Source organism: Festucalex cinctus, chromosome 11, assembly GCF_051991245.1.
Source record: "Festucalex cinctus isolate MCC-2025b chromosome 11, RoL_Fcin_1.0, whole genome shotgun sequence".
In the NCBI taxonomy this organism is placed as follows: Eukaryota; Metazoa; Chordata; class Actinopteri; order Syngnathiformes; family Syngnathidae; genus Festucalex; species Festucalex cinctus.
In genome coordinates, this window is record NC_135421.1 from 29,631,018 (window position 1) to 29,649,346 (window position 18,329).

An 18,329-nucleotide genomic window follows, 5' to 3' on the forward strand; every position below is an offset into this window, starting at 1 on the left:
TTGGTTGGCTCAAGAAATCTTCAGCAATGCGAATCCATGTTGCACGACAGACTCATTTGCTTTTGGTGTTGTGATCTCAATGCAGGCAGTCGGACGTCTTTTCAAGCTTTTTCAGCTTCTTGTCGCATTCCACATGCCTGCCAAAAAACAAAACAAAAAGTAGAGATTTATTGTCAGAACGCAATAATCAACACATGTATGACTTTGTTCTGCGCTTAAAAATATCACAGTCAGCCAATAGTTTCATCATAAAATACAATTACATAATTCAGTGAATTATATCATTGTATTTATTGTTTACAGGTCAATGTATCAACGTTAAAGCTGCACTTTGTAACAATTTGCCCAAAAATATCTTTACGATACAATTTATATTTGACCATGCATGACCGAAACATTTTTGAATCACCGTAGTTGAATCAACATTTTAGCTGATAATGGCAACTCCTGCAAGCCTCTGGTCAATATTTTCAGACGGGATTTGAGTTGGAATTTCCCGCCCACTGTTTGCCATCTGAAGTGAAGAAATGCATTTGCATTTTTCGGCCACAGGGGGCAGTAGCGATTTGAAATAGCTATACGTTGACATATAATAAAGAATAACCTTTTGCAGGCCGTTGCTGGCTCTGCCCAATGTTCAGCTTTGACAAATTAATTTTGCGTCCATTCAGAATCGAGTGCACTGCATATCGTTTAATGGAAAGCCAGAATTGTGTACAAAAAGGGAAATGAAAAGGCTGTCGTGTAAGATAACAAAAATAATACTCTGCTATGGAATTAAAAAGGATCTTCACTTCCTGCAATACAGAATCAATTTGTCCGAGGTTTACTCGTTCTATTTTTCACTGGCAAATAATAGACGAGGAACTCATCAGTCATCGACAGTTTATATCTCTTATTCATCTTTGTCAGAGGCGCCGCAAAGAACATTTTTCACTGATTCAGAGGCACATTTGCCGGCTGCCTTCCACAAACAAGCAAACAAAATAAGTGTTCAATGAACCAGAATGGCGGCCATGTGCAATTTCATTTTGGTGCCGGGGCAAGTCTGCTTTAGGTGACCCGCGACTCCTCCCCGGTCGAAATTGTAGCGCAGGATATGCGTTTTGTGTGTATTTTTGGAAATGTGGAAGCGCTCATTGAAGGATTCGTCAATGAACCGAAATGAGCTGTAACTACACCCAACATTGACTTCTGTGGAAAAGCTCATGAAAACATGCGGCCTGACGCAGTGTCCCCTCCGCTTTTTGTTTTGTTTTGTTTTGTTTTGTCAGTGGTACGCCAGCCCCGACTACGACCTGTTCAGCCCGTACGTGGAACACCGCAAGCGTCATCCCGACCAGCCCTTCTACATCCTCCATCCCAGATACATTTGGCGCCTGTGGGATGTGATTCAGAGCAACACTCGGCCCAACATCCAACCCAACCCGCCCTCATCCGGCTTCACAGGTGAGCGCCACTCACTCACCGAGTCCGTTAGATGAGGAATGTCACATATTCAGCAAATGGCAAAAACATGACGCTTTTTGTGCCTTCATGTGGGAAAAGAGAGACACTTTGGAACAATTGATTGAAAGAATAATGAGTGATATGCACCTATTTGCTTTTGTTTTTTTTGGAATTTGGATCGCCATTTCGATCTGTCCTGTTCAAACACACACTTTGAACGTGTCGAAACATGAGTAGCACGATGCTGCCATGCACTTTTTGTTTTGTTTTCTACTTTCCCATTCAAATCAAAAGGTGCTTGCTCGTCCTCACAAACTCGCAGCGGTGCCTCAAGTGTGTGGAAATACGTTACAAAAATAAAATAAGATAACTCGCCGAGTCACTTGCAAAATGATTTAGTTGGTCTTCAGATGGAATCAATGTAGGACCATCTGAAAAGTCACCCGCTAACGCTAGCTAAAAATTGGAAGCCTCACACGAGTGGTTGTTCTAAAATGTTGACTCATGCTAAATGCTATTGCTAGCTTGCAAATTCACTGCAACTTTTTCAGAACACGTTTGATTTGAAAGAATGAATGCTAAGAAAACGAGTGAGAAGGAGAGCAAAACATTTGATGTCGCCACTTCAAAATCACGACTGGGATTCACAAAGTGTTCGATGGCGACTGTGACGCACGGAGCCTCTTTTGTTTTCTCGGAGTTAAGCGTCATATTTATTTGATTTCGTCCCATTTAAACACAGAACAGAAAGAATGAGCCGCACTTTCACACAGCTTTCCTCCAACAAAAACATTCATTAACATCCACCCTGCTGTTTTCAACCGTCCTTGGGGAGAAATGAATTGAAAAAAATAAAATACAATCTCTTAATACGTAAAATGAAACAGGTAAAATGAGAGATGTTAGTTTCATAAAAATCCACCACATTTAATCGTCACCACAATACTGTCATGAAAAAAAATATGATAAATTCAAATATGAAATTATATAGTATATCGCTTACAAATAAATGACATTGTGTAATACAGTCAATGAAAAAATATATCAAATAATTTAAACGGATAAAATCCAAAAATAAATTACAATGTGAAATTGCATACTAATAAATTACATTGTACAATATATCCTTAAACAATTATTTATTTAATGACAAATATGGTCTATTTATTTTGTAGCTACGTTTCAGGACTTGATGGCATTTTATTTATTATTAGCTACCAAATGCCGTTTTATTGTGCGACGCTGCAGCAAAAAAAAAAGAAAAAGAAAAGTTTTTGTTTCTGTTCCAATGTGACAACAGGAAGTCGTCTTTACGTCTATTTCGATCATTGTGCAGTTGTTTGTGTTTACATTGCAATCCAAAATAAACTTTTTGCTGTTATGGGAGGCACTCGATGAGGTGTTTGCTGCTTTTATCGATTCTTCTGGGAATCAATCATAAATGCATCTCGAAAACCCTGAAAGCACATTTTTTTAGCATCACCACAGTTGTGTAATTCTTTCTTTATAATATACAGTAATAATACGCACCAGTGACCTGGATTCCAATATAAGGTATTAAAATAGGAGGAAAATCCCTCCCGATTTTTCTCATTTTTAAATTATTTTGTATTGTGCCGTCTTGTTGCGTTGCGTTCAATCTCACAATAAGGAATACAACAATTTGAATGATATTTATCAAATAAAGCTGATTTCCATCCATGAAAAATGTCTTTCAAGTACTTTCTAAATAAAGTTGAGTTGAGTAATTGTACATTTATGCGGTTTCACAGTTTGAACTGGCTGCCAATTTGGGCAATATGTGGCAAACCAACTCTAGACGGTTCTGCTTGATAATACGGAATGTGCCTTGCAACTGACTGGTCGATGGCGACCAGTCCATCTTTGTATTTGAATGAAGTCTTTCTCCCCAAACGCAAATATTTGAAATCACATGACTTTTTTGTTCTTTTTGCCCTCCAGCAAATGAGACGTTATGAAATATATATAGACATGAAACCTTTTTTAGTTTGCCAACCTATAAAGTCAAACAGATATTTTTGCTGACGGTTGTCATGGCATCAGAATCTGACGCCATCGCATGCCGAGGAACAACACACGTGGACACTTTTTGTCCTTCTGTTGTGTAAATAATCTTTTGAGACGATCAGATATTGCAACACCTTCTCCGTGAAGTTGCACTATATTTGTTCTTTATTGTTGAAGCATAAGATGTTTTCTATCTTGTTTCTTCATTAGTGTCGTTGCATTTAATCTTGAGTTCTGATCAATTGAACTGCTCTTTTGCATTCTGAATGCATTCTGTTGGCATGAATATCAAGATTTTGTCTATATCATTCAGTGCTAAAGGATAACATGCTGTAAATGTTGAAGCACTGTGACGGCCATCAACAATTATGCAGAATCATTTGAACATGTTCACCGTTTATTTTTTCATTTCCATGATCAACAAGCATCATCCATCCATTTGGACGCCGCTCATGGGCATTTGTTTAATTTCACTATGTCTCCCTCTTCTGGCTTGGAATGCATATGACAAGTTATCTTGTCATCATGGTCATCTTCATTTTGAAAATCGGGTTTTATTTTTTTAGAGCTTTTCAGTTTGTAGCAAGACAACTGGCAGAAAATGAAAAAAAACTTGATGTGTATTTTGCTTCTTTTAGCAAGCCTAATGTTTTGCACGTGACATCGGAACAGATATCAACTGGCAATGTCATTCCTAATAAATGATCATGAAATACAATAAAGTACAGTTTGACTTTTGGTCTCTCACTGGTCAATCAGATTTGTCACTGTAACTTTTGGATGCAAGGACAAAAAAACGACAACAACACCACACATGCTAACGTTAGCCTTTGGACACCTCAGCACTGTTTTCCATAGTGTCCGTTTTGTTGCCATGGCCCGCAGTCTCTTCATGGCTGACTTGTTTGTTAGTTTGCGTCGTTCCAGCTGACGCAATCAAATGCGGGTTTGGTTTTGTAGTTTCCTGGGGTACAATTTTGAAATGAAGCGCCACCTGCCCCAAAACGAGCTCAAGAGTCTCTTTGGACATACAACAAGTCCATGAACTGTACATCAAATCATATTGTGAATGTTAAGCATGTTTTTGTTTTGTTTTTTCTGCATGAAGCATATTAAGCAGAGATGAAAAAAAAATGCCACAAAGTGAATCTTCTCTATATAAACACAAAGCTCACATGTAAACTACGTCACGGTCCATCTGGCAGTCAACCGGCGGAAGCGTTGCCGCTTCCCGCTTTCAGGTCACCACCTCGGGGGGCGTGGTCAAGTTGGCGGCCGGCGCGACGCTACTTTGGAGCACCTCGCTGGAGACGTGAGCGGCGCAGGCCACCGTGTTGCTGGCGATGCGCCGGTTCAGCTGCATGCCGCTCGTCTTGGACGGCACGGAGGTGTTGCCGCTCGGCCCCGACCAGTGGTCGCAGTGGAACAGGATGAGGAAGCATCTGTAGAACTAGCAGGACAGACGGGAAGCGGGCTCATGTCAGCGTTCTCACAAGCTGGCGTTGGAGGCGATGGAGCACAAATCATCGCTCAAAGCACTTTCATTGGCTGGAAGCAGAGAAAACGACCTCCGAATGACCTGTTGCATGTCATGGACGGCCTTCACACAGTCTTGAGTGGTTTGCTCCAACGCCTGATTTGGAAACATCTAAGAGGACATGTGGAGCGTTACCTGAATACCATCGGCCAATATATATCTATTTATTTGTCCTCCCATTTTTCTGAATATTTTTTAGATGACAGAAACAAATATTCCAAAAAAGAAAACAGAAAAAAAATACTCCCCAAAAAAAGCAAAACAAAACAAAAATGAGTCAGAAACACAGAAATTGTTATGTGCTTCCGTAGGAATAGACGATGTGTTACGATACTTTTTGTTTTATTCACGTGAGCAGAAAAGTTCTCCCTGCTGCCTCTCATTTTGCCCATCATGGTTCCATTCAGTGGTGCCATTTTACCTGGCTGGCTTCAGACATGATATTTAAAGATGCAATCAGCCATTACAAAGTGCTAAATATATTTCGCAAGGCCCAAAATGAACCGTGCTGCAATTTTGCCTTTTGACAGACACAATCCTGATTCGTTGATGAGCATCTTCAATTTTTTCCAAGTATTTGTTTTTATCCTGCACAATCAACCTGCCCATGAAGAGCGCAAATCTGTGACGGCGTCCATCGAAACTGAACTGCCTCTGTGACATATTTATTGGATGAGGGAAACGCATTCAACACGATGACGTGACTCTTCGCCGCTTACGAGGAAGGATTGAGCATCAGATTGCGAATGACGAGCGAGAGGACTTGCGAGCAGAATAACAATCCTGGCAGACCAAATGATAAACAGAAATTGGGTTGGACAGATAACGCAGCATCGATGCTAACATGCTGAGCCTGCCTGGGCTTCATGTTTTATGTATTTATGCTCGCTCCAACAAGGCTTCGCTGAACATGAACACTGTTTTTGTTTTTCTTTTTTCCCCCTCAAACGACATTTGTACCTGAAAAGGCCCTGAAAGCTTTTAACTGCTGACCACCGGTGACAAATCTGCATTGCACAGCCAAGTGGAACTCATGACGTGTTCCTAATCAGATTTCAGCTGTGAGCGAGCGCACGTACGCGGAGTCCATAAATACGCGGGGGAACCGAAAACAAACAACATTTTTCCTCTGGCAAGAAAATGGGAAAATTGAACTTGGAATGGATCAAACAGCGTGCGGCCAATTGAGTTGCACCAGAATTGTCCGTGTCAGCTGTGATTTGAGGAGCTGCTAATTCGACACCCTTTCGCTCCAATTTCGGTCGTCACTAATCAGTGTTTTCAAATTAACGGGACTTCTAAGTTGTCACCAAATTGAGTCCCTTTTTTTTTTTTTTTTTCTCTGTTCACAATTACCTCCAAAAAACAGTCCAGCTTGTTTTGTTCATTAGCGCCGATTTCATGGGATTTACTCAAGACAAAAGAAGTAAAAGAACTCGTCAGCGTACGTACTGCTAGACAACAGGGTTGGGAGAAAAACAATTAATATTGCTGCAATAAATATTCGATACACTGACGGTCAATATCGATGTGATGTGTCCAGTTGTGCACTTTCATTTGTCTCACTTTACAATGTTTCCAGTTTAAAGACGAAGAGGCAGTGAGGCACGATGCACAACTTTGTACAGTTTTGGCATTGAATAAATGCATAATTAGACATTTTCCGTTTTATGGGCATTTGTTGGCTTTTTCAGTCACATATCGTGATATATTGCTGCTTTTTATTTGGACAATATATTCGATAGATATGATGTATCGTGATATTATCGATATCGTGAGCCAAATATTGAACCGTGGTTTCCCCGTATCGACAATCACACAAAATAAAAATGTGTATGATTGATAATCCGAAGGGATTGTACAAAAACCTCTTAACCACTTTCATGGCGCATTAGGAAGGAGTATAACAATCGCACTCACTCAATGAATCGAGAAAAAAAAGCATAAAATTACAAAGAAGAAATTCACTGACTTTATCAATATTACGACTTGAACGTGTTAAGGGAAATAAATCAGAATCAGAATAAATCAAGTGAATGCATGAATCAATACGTGAAATGGAATTTGGAAATGTATGTAAATGAATGAACAAATACAGTAAATGAATGACTTAAAAAAGTCCAAAAGAACATAAAAAACTGGTTCAATTATATAAAGAAGTATTTGTATTACAACAGGAAAAAATAATCAAGAATTTTGTGTTTATGGCTGTATTAAGTCCTAATAATACATTCAATTTGTAGTGCACTTTTCACCAACATGATCTCAGAAAATGAAATCACATAAACCAAAAATAGGAAATGGAATGAAATATGATCGGCCTGTCTAAATCCAAAGCTGATTATGGGATGATTTGGAGTCCAAACCCGCTTTGTCGGTTTGTGAGCAACTGCAAGACAATCTTGGAAGAGAAACGTCGGGATGACGTCATGTATATGCGCCATTTGATGGACAGTCGACAGCGGAGGGCCGAAATGTGTTTTTGTCTGCATTTGAACCCTGAATTGTTTTCCCGCAGGGATCGTCCTGATGATGGCGCTGTGCGAGCAGGTGCACGTGTACGAGTACATCCCCTCCATGAGGAAGAGCGACCTGTGTCATTACTACGAGCGCTACTTCGACATGGCGTGCACTCTTGGCGCCTACCACCCCCTCCTGTACGAAAAGAGCCTGATCCAGCGCATCAACGGCGGCACGGAGGCCGACCTGCGGCGGAAGGGGCGGGTCACGCTGCCCGGCTTCCGCACCTTGGACTGCGACGTCTGAGGACGCCAGAGCGGACTCACTGAGCCCGCGTTACGTAACTCGGAGCTTTTGTGGGCCCCGAGCGGGCGCGGCGCAATAACGCCACCGGAGACGACCAGACAAGTTTTGGATTAGATTGAGGAAAAACACAAGCCATAGCCCGGCAGAGAGGCTTTGGCCAGAGCTTCTTTTCATCAAGATGTTCTTTTGGGGCGACATGCTGCCGCGGGAAAAAAAACAAACAAAAACAAAAAACTCTCTTTCTGCTTTAGCTGAGCCACGTTAGCTGGGGAGCTAATTTAGCATAGGCACAGATTTTCAAGAGTTTCTAGAGAATTTTCAACAACGTTTTCATTGGTGTAAAGGTGATTTTTGTTTTTGTTTTTTTTTAATAGTCGGTGTGGCTATCCACTTCAACTCTCGTATGGTTTTGTACTCATCTGATGTTGTTATTTGGCTTTGGGAAAATGGAAACGACCACTTCAGTCCCCCTCGATGCTCCATTTGCCTGTCGCATAACATTCAAATCCTGAACGTCCCTTTGGAGAGGAAGCGACGGAATGGATGAATTTCTTGTTTCAAATTGACGAAGAACTGTTGACTTTGTCTGCAGTTGGGGTCAGACTTCCTGTTTGATTGGATCAGACGATTAATAAGGACTGCTTGTTGACGACGGCTTGTTGATCTTGCAAGAAGAAGAAAAAATCCTCTGTAAGCTAACAGTAGTGTTGGACAGGGAGCTCGATAGTCAAGTCGGTTATGGTCGGTTAGGAAAGTAGGTTGGTGACGTAAAGTAGGTCAAACGGGATACAAACAAACTGACAATCAGATTGAATTTGTTCAATTTCCTCGTAATGGCTCGCTTGAATCTCGGATGTGTCCAAAATATGATCCTGGCTGATTATCTCAGGAGGGAAGTGAAATTGTTTCCCATCAGTTCAATATTTCTGATGGCAAATTCTTTCAAGTGTTGTCAACAAAACGACTCGGTGATTTTGAAAGGTAATTCTTCAATTTCTTCTTTGTATTTTCTGTAAGTGCGGATGCCCTGCGGTACCACGCTCCTCTCACAGGTCAGTCTTGGTACTACAACAGAAAATTGTTGGAGGGATTAGCGTTATGTGTGATGTGATGTGTTGCTCCTGTCAAGTACAAAAAAAAGAAAAAAGCTGTCGTTCCTACCCAAACTCGGAGTTTCCCTTTGAATGTTTTCAAAGTGCGACAAAGCGATGAGGCTAACGAAATCCACTTGGTCTCAATGGGCCGATCCCGTTGAAATGAGATGTTTTGAAAGATGAGCATATATGAAGAGGCGGTTGGGTAAGCGGCAGTCGATTGTGGAAGCGTGTCCACATGTCACGCACAGTAACGTGGACTCGCATTCGGCTTTCTCCCATCATCGACGGCTGCCTGCTTTCATGGTGAGCCTGTTAACCAAAACGGATATTTTGATGCGATGTTCGAGTCCGTCGTCACGGAGCTAAATCGCAAGCTGCTTTATTTGGGCTCAAATATTGGTCGGGCTTCGAGGAATGTGACCCGGTCAAAACATTTGCACTCTCTGTCCGAGGGGATTTGATTTATGATGTTTTTCTTCCTGTTAGTGCTCCAATGGGCAGCATTTTTCTTGCCCATAAGAGATTTTTTTTCTTCTTTTTTTAAGACAGAAAAATGTGTGCTACTGTTCAGAAATGCTCCTGAAGCAAGTGTTGGTTGCTTGATAACAGAAGTGAATTTGATATTAAATGTAAGAACTTGGCTCTGGTCATTAAAAGATGATTCTCAATGATAGCTGTATGAAATACTGTATTTCCTCAAATAGTGGCCTAGTAACTGGAAGCAACTGCTTGTTGCTAACCAAAACAGCAGCACCTCTGCAGTTTCCCAGATGACATGAATGGACATGTTCCTTGCTTGCCACGACAAGTTTGCGGTTGAGCTGCTGTTAGCGTTAGCACGTCCGGCGTTTAGCTTTGCAGCCACTTCTGCACAATTTTGTGTGCGTCCGTCTTTGTGTTGTGGCGAGCAAATTCCATCCAGCTTGTTTCCTTTCTCACAATTTTTCTTTGCTATCTATTGTAATGTATCATATTTGATTTATTTGTGAAATATGATTCCAATTGGTATATAAACGTATACATAACATTTCCACCAAAACAAATCAGTGACAGCTCATTTTAAAGAAAGACTTTATATATATATATCAGAATGTAGAATTTTTGCTGAAAATGATATTTTTTTCTATTCTTCTCATTTTTAGTTCCTGATCGTAATTTGGCCACAGAGTGGAAAGCATGCTTTGGTATTCTTCATTCTTCGGTACTCACACATCCCTCGTATATGATATTTCCCCTAAATAATTGCCCCTCGGCCACTAGATGAGAAAATAAAGTATCGTTGATACTTTAATGTGGGATTGGGATGTATGGATCAAATCAAATCAAATCAAATCTTTGCCTTGCAAAATAAAAGCAAGATTGCATACAATCAATAACTTGTAGTGACCAGCTTGAAACATGAAAGTATTGCGTCACATTGACACACAAAAAATCGGTGAATCCATAACTGATCAGTGGATTAATTGTCGGTTATAACTGTGTCGACGGACGGCCTTCGTACAACTGGAATATCGGCAACATTGGAGAGATGCAGCCACTTCCAGAAGCAAAATAATACATCTAATATTTGTATCGTGGACTGTAAAGTTTGGACTCCTTAGCAACCAATTTTGGAACAAATGTATTCAATCAGAAGGTGTTTTTTAATAGCTGAGGGCAAATGGAGCTTTTTGCAATGAAATTGCTCAAGATGAAACTTGAACGCTCCTGCTGTGGATTTGATTTCTGACATTGAGAATCGTGTACAAAATGTACGTTGGTGAAGAACGTGGCATGCAAAGCAGGTGGGCGGGGCCAGGCGTGTCTTCAAACTGTCTGTGCTGTATTGTGAGATGTATTTATTTGTTTCTTCTGCGTGGTGGCGGCCATTTGCATGCTTTGGTCTGGCTGCAAATAACTGCCTCGTCGCAATTATTTCATCTTCGCCTCATACGCTTGTGCCAATTTCTGGGTGGGGGGGGGGTCAACTTTTGATACGACCTGTGGTGAAATTTGAGGGACGGTGCACCTCACTGCCTGTGACAACATCTTTTGTGGTGCAGAAGAAGAAGTGAAGCGACACCACATTCGCTCCCAACAGCCTTATCGGGCCTTTGCACATTTCATTTTCTTCCTCATTAACACACTTGAATGGATCTTTGCATTTGTACGATTGTTGATTTTCTAACAATGTCAATAAAGTTGTGGACTCACCTGCTTGTTCATGAGGATGTAAATGAGCGGGTTGATGACGGTGCTGCTCTTGGCCAGCAGCGACGGCACCACGCTGGCCACGGGGCTGATGACGTCAGGCGGACCGAAGGTGGCCATCATGGCCACCACGCCGTACGGCATCCAGCACAGCAGGTAGCACGCCGCCGTGGTCAGGACCATGAACAGGATGTGGTACTCTCGCCTTCGGGCCGCCGTCTTGCGGATCTTTCCCACCTGCGCAATCAGGAATTGTACCGTTTCAACATCTGGATGGAAACACAGCAACGTAACAAACCAAATCAAACATCCCCAGAAGAGCAGCGGGGTCTTTTCCTGGAGGGCACTTCAGGCACACGAAGACAAACATGGAAAGTCACCGAGATGAGGTGCTTTCATCTGAGAATGATCCTCGGCGGCCAGATGGGCGCTCGAGGGAATAAATCCCCCGTAATACGCTCACAGTTGAGAAGGATTGCAACGCCAGTTCAGAATATCTTTGAAGCATGTTCTCGCATACAGCAAATCATTACATGGAATTTGATGCTTTTTTTTTGAGCAGCTTCTTCAGGCCATCTTGCGCGGGATGTTTCAAGTCATCAGACTTACTTGGATTGTTGTTATGATTATTTGATTTTTTCAGGTAAATCTGCAATATAAAGCACATTTATTTTAAAACGGTGGAGATGAATGTGCTGAATTGTGGGGCTTCGTCATGTTTTATACTTAGTCAGTCATATAGGAAAAACTTACAAGCCATCCAAGAGGCAAAAAAATGGTAAAAAAACAACAACAAAACAAATGGAGCAACTCATTGCTTTTAGGTCAAACTGCCAGGTATGAACGAAACATGAATTCAGTAATTGTAAGTGAAGGCTAAACTTTCTTCTTGAATTAAAAATGGCTTATGCACACTTGAAAGTCATTCCAGTGATAAAAAAAGAAGAAGAAGGCCTGAGACCTGATGCAGTATTTTGTCACCCCAAAAACATGGGGAAAAAAAAAGGACTTTGCATTCATAATATAGTGACTAAAAAAGGGGTATTGATGTTTTACTCTGCTAAACGCGGAAGATAATCATTCTTCTTTCATGGAGGTCTTCAGAAATCAGTGAACAATTACTGTTGATATGTCATGCGATCCATTTGAAATGAGAAAATGGCTCCAAAGGATTCAAATGGATGCCGATTGATTTGATAATTGATGAGCTGCCGCCGAAGAATCTATCAATTTTGACATCTCTCGTCCTACCCGTCATCCATTCATCCGTCCAATTGATGCGCCCTCAGACAATCAAAATGGCCCCTTGCAACACCAACGCGGGTGCGAGTCAAGCGGTCGCTGGCGTTGCTTTCTGGCATCTCCCACAGAGTTTCTACCTGTTTGACAGCCCAGAGCAGCCTGCCGTAGCAGTAGATCATGACCAGGACAGGCAAGGCCAGGCAGAAGACGAAGAGGCAGATGATGTACGCGTGCGACTGGGCGCTCTGGAGCGTCCAGGAGACGGAGCAGCTGGTTCCGGCTCCCTCGATGTCGTAGCCGCTCCAGCCCAAGAGCGGCGGCACCGTCCACAACAAAGAGTAGAGCCACGAGCCGCCCACGGCCAGCAGCGGCTTGCGGTAGTCGGGACCGCTCTTGTTGTACACCGTCAAAGTGCTGTAGCGGTCGTATGAGAGGATCACCAGAGAAATCAGCGACACGATACCTGCAGAATGTGCAGACAAAACAAAAGCGCTCCCATGTAGCAGTGCGCTGATAGCGATACTAATATATAGCATAACAATCATGATTAATGTGATTGGAAAAAGAAACAAAAAAAATGCCCCGAATTGCAGAAATTGCCACCATTGTTAGAAGCGTTGTAATTTTGTGAAATCTTGCCAGCTAACAAACAAAGCCTTCATCTGTTCAAAATATTTCAAAACGATTCTCGCTTGCAGCCCCTCCAGGCTGCTGCTGTTGACATTCGTGTCATGTGTCTGGTGAGAAACAAAAACAACAACAACAACATTGCTGTCGGGATGCGAATGGCGATGGCTGAGCACAAAAAAAAGCCCTTTTTATAATTGCACTTGGAGTGCAGGAACTAAGACACATGGACTTTAACATTCATCATTATTAGTATTGTTTTTGCTCCCCGTAGTTGATAGAATGCAGATTTTTGCATGTTGTCAATATGAAACGGTGACCGACAAAACATCCCGTTGACTTCTCTTCTTTACTCTTTTGAACGATTTTCCATTGCCTTCAGCTTCTCTATAACGCCACAAATGGAAATGAACCGCTCGCAAGTGCTGATAAGGGATGTCTGCCATCTAGCGTTGAACGCTGTTATTGCAACTTAAAACTGATCAGTTGTGGCATATTTTCTGTGTCCTCTGTGAGAATCAACTACGAAAGCAAATATTGCTGTAGTTTTGAGTCGTAGTAGTTGTGTAAGTCTTCTTACTGGATGACTTTTGCAGTGCCAAGGCCTTGTTGTCTTTTTATTTTATGTATTTCTTTTTTTTATGTACAATTATGCATAATTTGCGCTGAACGCCAGTGTGGTGCAATTGTTTTCAAGACTCACAAAACTATTTCAAGACTATTAATAAAGTATAATTACTTTATTATTATTATTTTTTACATTTTCGGGATGTCTGCATTCAGTTTCATCACAAAAACAGAAAAAAAAGTAAAATAAATAAATAAATAAATGGACATATGTGTTTGTTTTTTTTTACATATTTATTTATTTATTTGATTATGATGCAATTCAAACGATATACTTTACATGTTTTAAATAAATACTCTAATTATTATTAATTTAAAGTAATTAAACTTTATTAATACTAAATGCATAAACCTGAGGATTTTGGATTTATTAGATTAATGAATATGTATCATATAAGGTTTTTTATTGGTAGGTTTGTGTTTAAATTATCTAAAAATAAAAAAATAAAAAAATAAATGGGAATTTGTCATGTAAAAAAAATGACATACATTTTAAGTTAGGCTTAAAATATTTCTGTGAGTGGATATTGCATGTAAATGTTGTAATAGACTAAATCTGTGTTCTCCAATTTCACGATGTAATAACTAAGTACGTGTAAACCTGACACCGATTGGTTGTTCAAAACGGTTCAAAATGTTCCATTTGGTATTCAGGAGGCATCGCAGTTAGCGTGGGAGCATTTCAAACAGGCAGACTCTGTAAACCGAGCAAACAGAGCGCGCCAGGTGTGCTCTGTTTACCTGTGGCTGCATGCGGGCCAAAAGACAAATTGACTGATCCAGCCAGTGACTAACAAAAATCAGGAAATCATAAAAATCATCAACTTATTTGATGCCAATTTCTCAAATTCGGTGACATTTCTTTCTTTCTTTCTTTCTTTCTTTCTTTCTTTCTTTCTTTCTTTCTTTCTTTCTTTCTTTCTTTCTTTCTTTCTTTCTTTCTTTCTTTCAAATGTATTAATAACAACCTTTCCAAATGTATATTTTACATACATATCTGTCATTCTTACACATTTTCAGCAATTATGTTCAGACATAACATCAAATCTAGTACTTGACTTAACAAATGAACCTTTAACAATGTTACATAATTTTAGTGAATGAAAGCTGGCAGCAACGTGTTTCATATTTCTGCATCACAGTTCCGCAGTTCCTGGTTTGAATGTCGGCTTCGTCACTTTGATAGTTGATGAAAATAAACAAATCAGTCGTACTTGACAACTTTTTGACAGTTCCTTCGTCATTTGTGGGCTTTACATGCAACAAGCTGACGTCCCGCTGAGGGACGGAGCGAGTCCAGCTGTTGTTCCGTTGCGCAATGTGCTTTCGCATCCTCTCAAGATAAAATCATAAATAAGCAAAGAGGTCTCCTCGGAGAGTGATTTCAAGCAAACTTTCTTTGGTGCCAGAGAAAAAAGTGCTGTTGAATTTTTGTGGGCTTAGTCAAAAACTGCCAACTGTGATGCTGGAAATCCCACACTGCTCGTTTAGATTCAACCAAATCACTCGGTGGGGTTGCGAGCGACGCGATGCGTCTCCACGCGAGCAGAGCAAAACAGCAGGAGAAAATAATCGGGAGCAGCTGCAGGAACCCCAGGAAGAAAAACACACCGAGCCCACAACTCTTCATTCTTCAAATCGTGTAATCATATCCAAACATTTGCAAAATGGCCAATCGGATGTTTCTTTCCTTACAATATGTTTTCTATTTGATGTAGTGCAACGGTTAGACTGATAGAATAAAAAAAACAAAAACAAATACGTCCAAGCCTTATGAGGACAACATCTTTATATCACAAGTATTGGGCCATAATGCTGTCAGAAAAAAAACAAAGTGTCATCTAAACCTCCACCCATGAAATCGGGCCCCATGAGTCGATCCCACTCTAATGACTGTATTCATACTTCAATAATATTCTCGTTAAATGTCATTGTAGTATATCAAGTCAAAGCTGTTTTCCATGTCTCCCTCCTTCAACGCAGCTGAATCTAATGATCAGCTCATCGGCAAGCTTTGCAGAAGCCTGAAAACGATCCTGATCCTGAAAGAAAGACGGAAAACTGTCTGGATCGGGACTCTTGAGGACCCAACTCGGGCACCCCTGTGGCACATAATCGTACTGTAATAACTTTAATGTGTGTGATATCCTGCTTTCGTCAGCACCGACATTATCGAAGCGCCTCCCAGTGTTGACTAACAGTGCCAATTTTTCTCGTTGGCCTTCGGGGCAGTTCTGATTGATTCCGCCTGTCAACAAGTCTCGACATCTGACGTGAGCAGGAAACTGAATCCAAATGTGTTGATGTTCACTGCTATGAAATGCTTGTGAATGGTTTGCGCCGTCTGTGAATTCTAACACTGATGGTGGGAGACAAATGAGTGTGGGGGCAATCCGAGCATCACCATTCGAGAGTCATTTTCCCGGAAGAGAGCTCGTGCTGCTTCACATTTAATCCCGACTGCTCCACACGAAATTGAACTTCAATTGCAGCATCAAAATCTAAAAGCGAACCCCACCCCCTGTTAAGGTTGAGATTTCCTCAAAGGAGAAACGGACGTGAACAACAAGAAGGTTCAGCGTCCGACTGGCCTGCACCTCCTGTGCATGGCGAGACTCCCACTGAGATGAACTTGGAACTGATGAATCATATCCGACGTCTTCGTGTTGCTTGCGTCTGCTCAATCACCAAAGAAAAAGTCAGTGGGGCAAGTTTACACTTTAATGTTCAAGTGGCACTTTTAAAGAGGAAGACTTTTTTTGTTGTTGTTATGCATTTATACGGAACGAGCCGGAGGCTGATTTCAAAATAAGTCCTATTTATGCCAAAAATGAGTCTTCCGCAATGTTGATCCTGGCAAACAGGATTGATGATTGCTGTGGCTGCCTAGAACTGGTCAGGACTGAATCCTGTCAGCACATGTTTGCCAAATGTCCACATTGAAATTTGGATCCAACGTTGGAGGCCCTTTTCTGACGTTTATATTGATGTGGGACTTTCCTAGGAAGAAGAAATTAGTGTCAAGATTGAAGTGAAATTCTGATGTACCTGTTTAGGTTTGGAGAATCACTTTCACTCTAATTTGTGTTTTTGTTTCTTTGCGTCCTGTTTACCTTTGCGTACCTTTGTTTCATTTTGTGTCTGGTTTTCTTGTCGATTGTTTTCATCCTTTGTCCATAATTCTGCTCATTTTGGCCCTTTGTCATTTGGTAGGCGTTTTCTGTTCACATTGTTGTTCTTTGTCAATATTTTCACACAACAAAACAAAGTGTGGCTAATGACTGCTACAATCAATGCGAACGTTCGGGTGATGTGATGGAGTTGGAGTCACGCGATACCAAGTTCTTGTCCTTGTCACATGAATGAATGGAGATGGAAAAACAGCAGAGGCAATTCGCCTCATTGTTTTGTGCGATGAAGTGAGCATGCGCAGTCCATCGCCCCGATCGACTGACTCGACTCCCCGTCCCCGAGTGAAGCTTACCGAAGCAGGAGTTGATGAAGCCGTACCAGCTGCAGCCGCTGGCGCCGAGCAGCCAGCGGCCGCGGATGCTGGAGGCGAAGCTGAGCGTGGTGCCGAACACGCACACCAGCATGTCGCTCACGCTCATGTTGAGCAACAGCATGTTGACGGGCGTGCGCAGCTTCTTGAACTTGCAGAAGAGCAGCAGCACCACCAGGTTGTTGAGGAAGCCGAAAGTCATGATGAAGCCCAGCACCACCGAGAGCACCGCGAAGCCGGCGGGCGACAGGCGCGCCTGATCCGCCTGATCGGCGCTCAGGTTGGAGCCGCTCGAGTTGAGAGCCGCCGGGCCAGAGAACATTCTGGCATCCATGCATGAGAGCGCGAGCTTTCCTTTCCTTTCCTTTTCAGAGTGACGCCTCGCGGTCCCAACTGTTACTTGCCATCCAACTTCTCCATTTCGGCCTCAATTATTGACAAAGTCCTTTTCCTCGATGCTGCAGTCGAATCCACGCCCGCCGGTTTGCGTGAAAGTGCGCCCGAGCATCTTTTTTAAAGGCGCCTTTGACGTCATCCGCGCCTCGCGAGCTGCGGAGTGAGAGCGACCTTCTTTCAACTCTCCCCTCATTTACATCCTTGTCCTGCTGTAGTTTCCCCCTCCCTCATCCTTCCAAAAAAAAATCTATTTGCAGTGAGAGTCTATTACTCATCCTGTCGGCAATCGACGGAGAATCGTCTTGACTATTTCTGTCTCTCAATGTCCAAGTTACACCAAAACTACATATCTTGGACCATATAGTTTTTACATTTATTTATTTAGAAATTTGGAGTTTTACTACTAAAAAACAAAAACCGGCCCCACATCTATTTTATTGGCACAATATGTATCGCATTAGCACAGGTCCCGAATTCCTCGTCATGTCTTCCCTGAAGCCTCAAATATTGTTTCTCTGAGTCTCAATAGCCAGCAAAGCCCACTGGGATTTTTCTGCCCATCCATCTCTGATCATTCAGTTTCAAATATGTTTTCACAGCAGCCGCTGTTCTTTGTTGTGGCGCGGTAAACAAAGAAAAGCATCCGTGATGGATTTATTGCAGCAATATTTCCCGACTCGGCGAGGCTGATGCGATTTGTTCAACTTTTGTGTTTAGCAAACATCTGCTGCAAACTGCAATTATTATTTGAGTTGTTCTTTTCTCCTGTAGGTGCTTTGTCATTTTCTGCCCCTCATTATTCATTTGTTCACGTGAATCGAGTTTTATTACAACGCACAACAGTTGGCACACCGCAGCGGGAAGTTGC

General features: G+C 41.8%; 2 protein-coding genes across 6 annotated transcripts in view; one reads left to right on the forward strand and one right to left on the reverse strand.

The window, feature by feature from the left end:
- The window catches only part of st6gal2a (ST6 beta-galactosamide alpha-2,6-sialyltranferase 2a), a 32,277-nt gene extending 21,208 nt beyond the window's left edge, over positions 1 to 11,069 (forward strand). For all 3 annotated transcript variants that reach the window (XM_077536600.1, XM_077536601.1, XM_077536602.1), the window contains 2 exons: positions 1,275 to 1,449; positions 7,533 to 11,069. In XM_077536600.1, coding sequence (XP_077392726.1) covers positions 1,275 to 1,449; positions 7,533 to 7,780 — 423 coding nt within the window. In that variant the 3' untranslated portion in view covers positions 7,781 to 11,069. The remainder of the gene's footprint in view (positions 1 to 1,274; positions 1,450 to 7,532) is intronic.
- On the reverse strand, positions 11 to 17,637 carry tmtops2b (teleost multiple tissue opsin 2b). Of its 3 annotated transcripts, XR_013287240.1 has the most exons (5): positions 17,048 to 17,637; positions 12,447 to 12,772; positions 11,071 to 11,304; positions 4,653 to 4,927; positions 11 to 137 (listed from the first exon to the last, which is right to left on the reverse strand). XR_013287240.1 is itself a non-coding variant. In XM_077536604.1 (4 exons), the coding sequence occupies exons 1-4, from the start codon at positions 17,397 to 17,399 to the stop codon at positions 4,715 to 4,717; spliced, it is 1,125 nt and encodes a 374-aa protein (XP_077392730.1). In that variant the 5' UTR covers positions 17,400 to 17,637; the 3' UTR covers positions 4,007 to 4,714. The 3 variants fall into 3 exon arrangements, 2 of the variants coding, with proteins under 2 accessions (XP_077392730.1, XP_077392731.1); XM_077536604.1 differs by lacking the exon at positions 11 to 137 and having other exon boundaries at positions 4,007 to 4,927; XM_077536605.1 differs by lacking the exon at positions 11 to 137 and having other exon boundaries at positions 4,820 to 5,125.
- Positions 17,638 to 18,329: the final 692 nt, after the last annotated feature.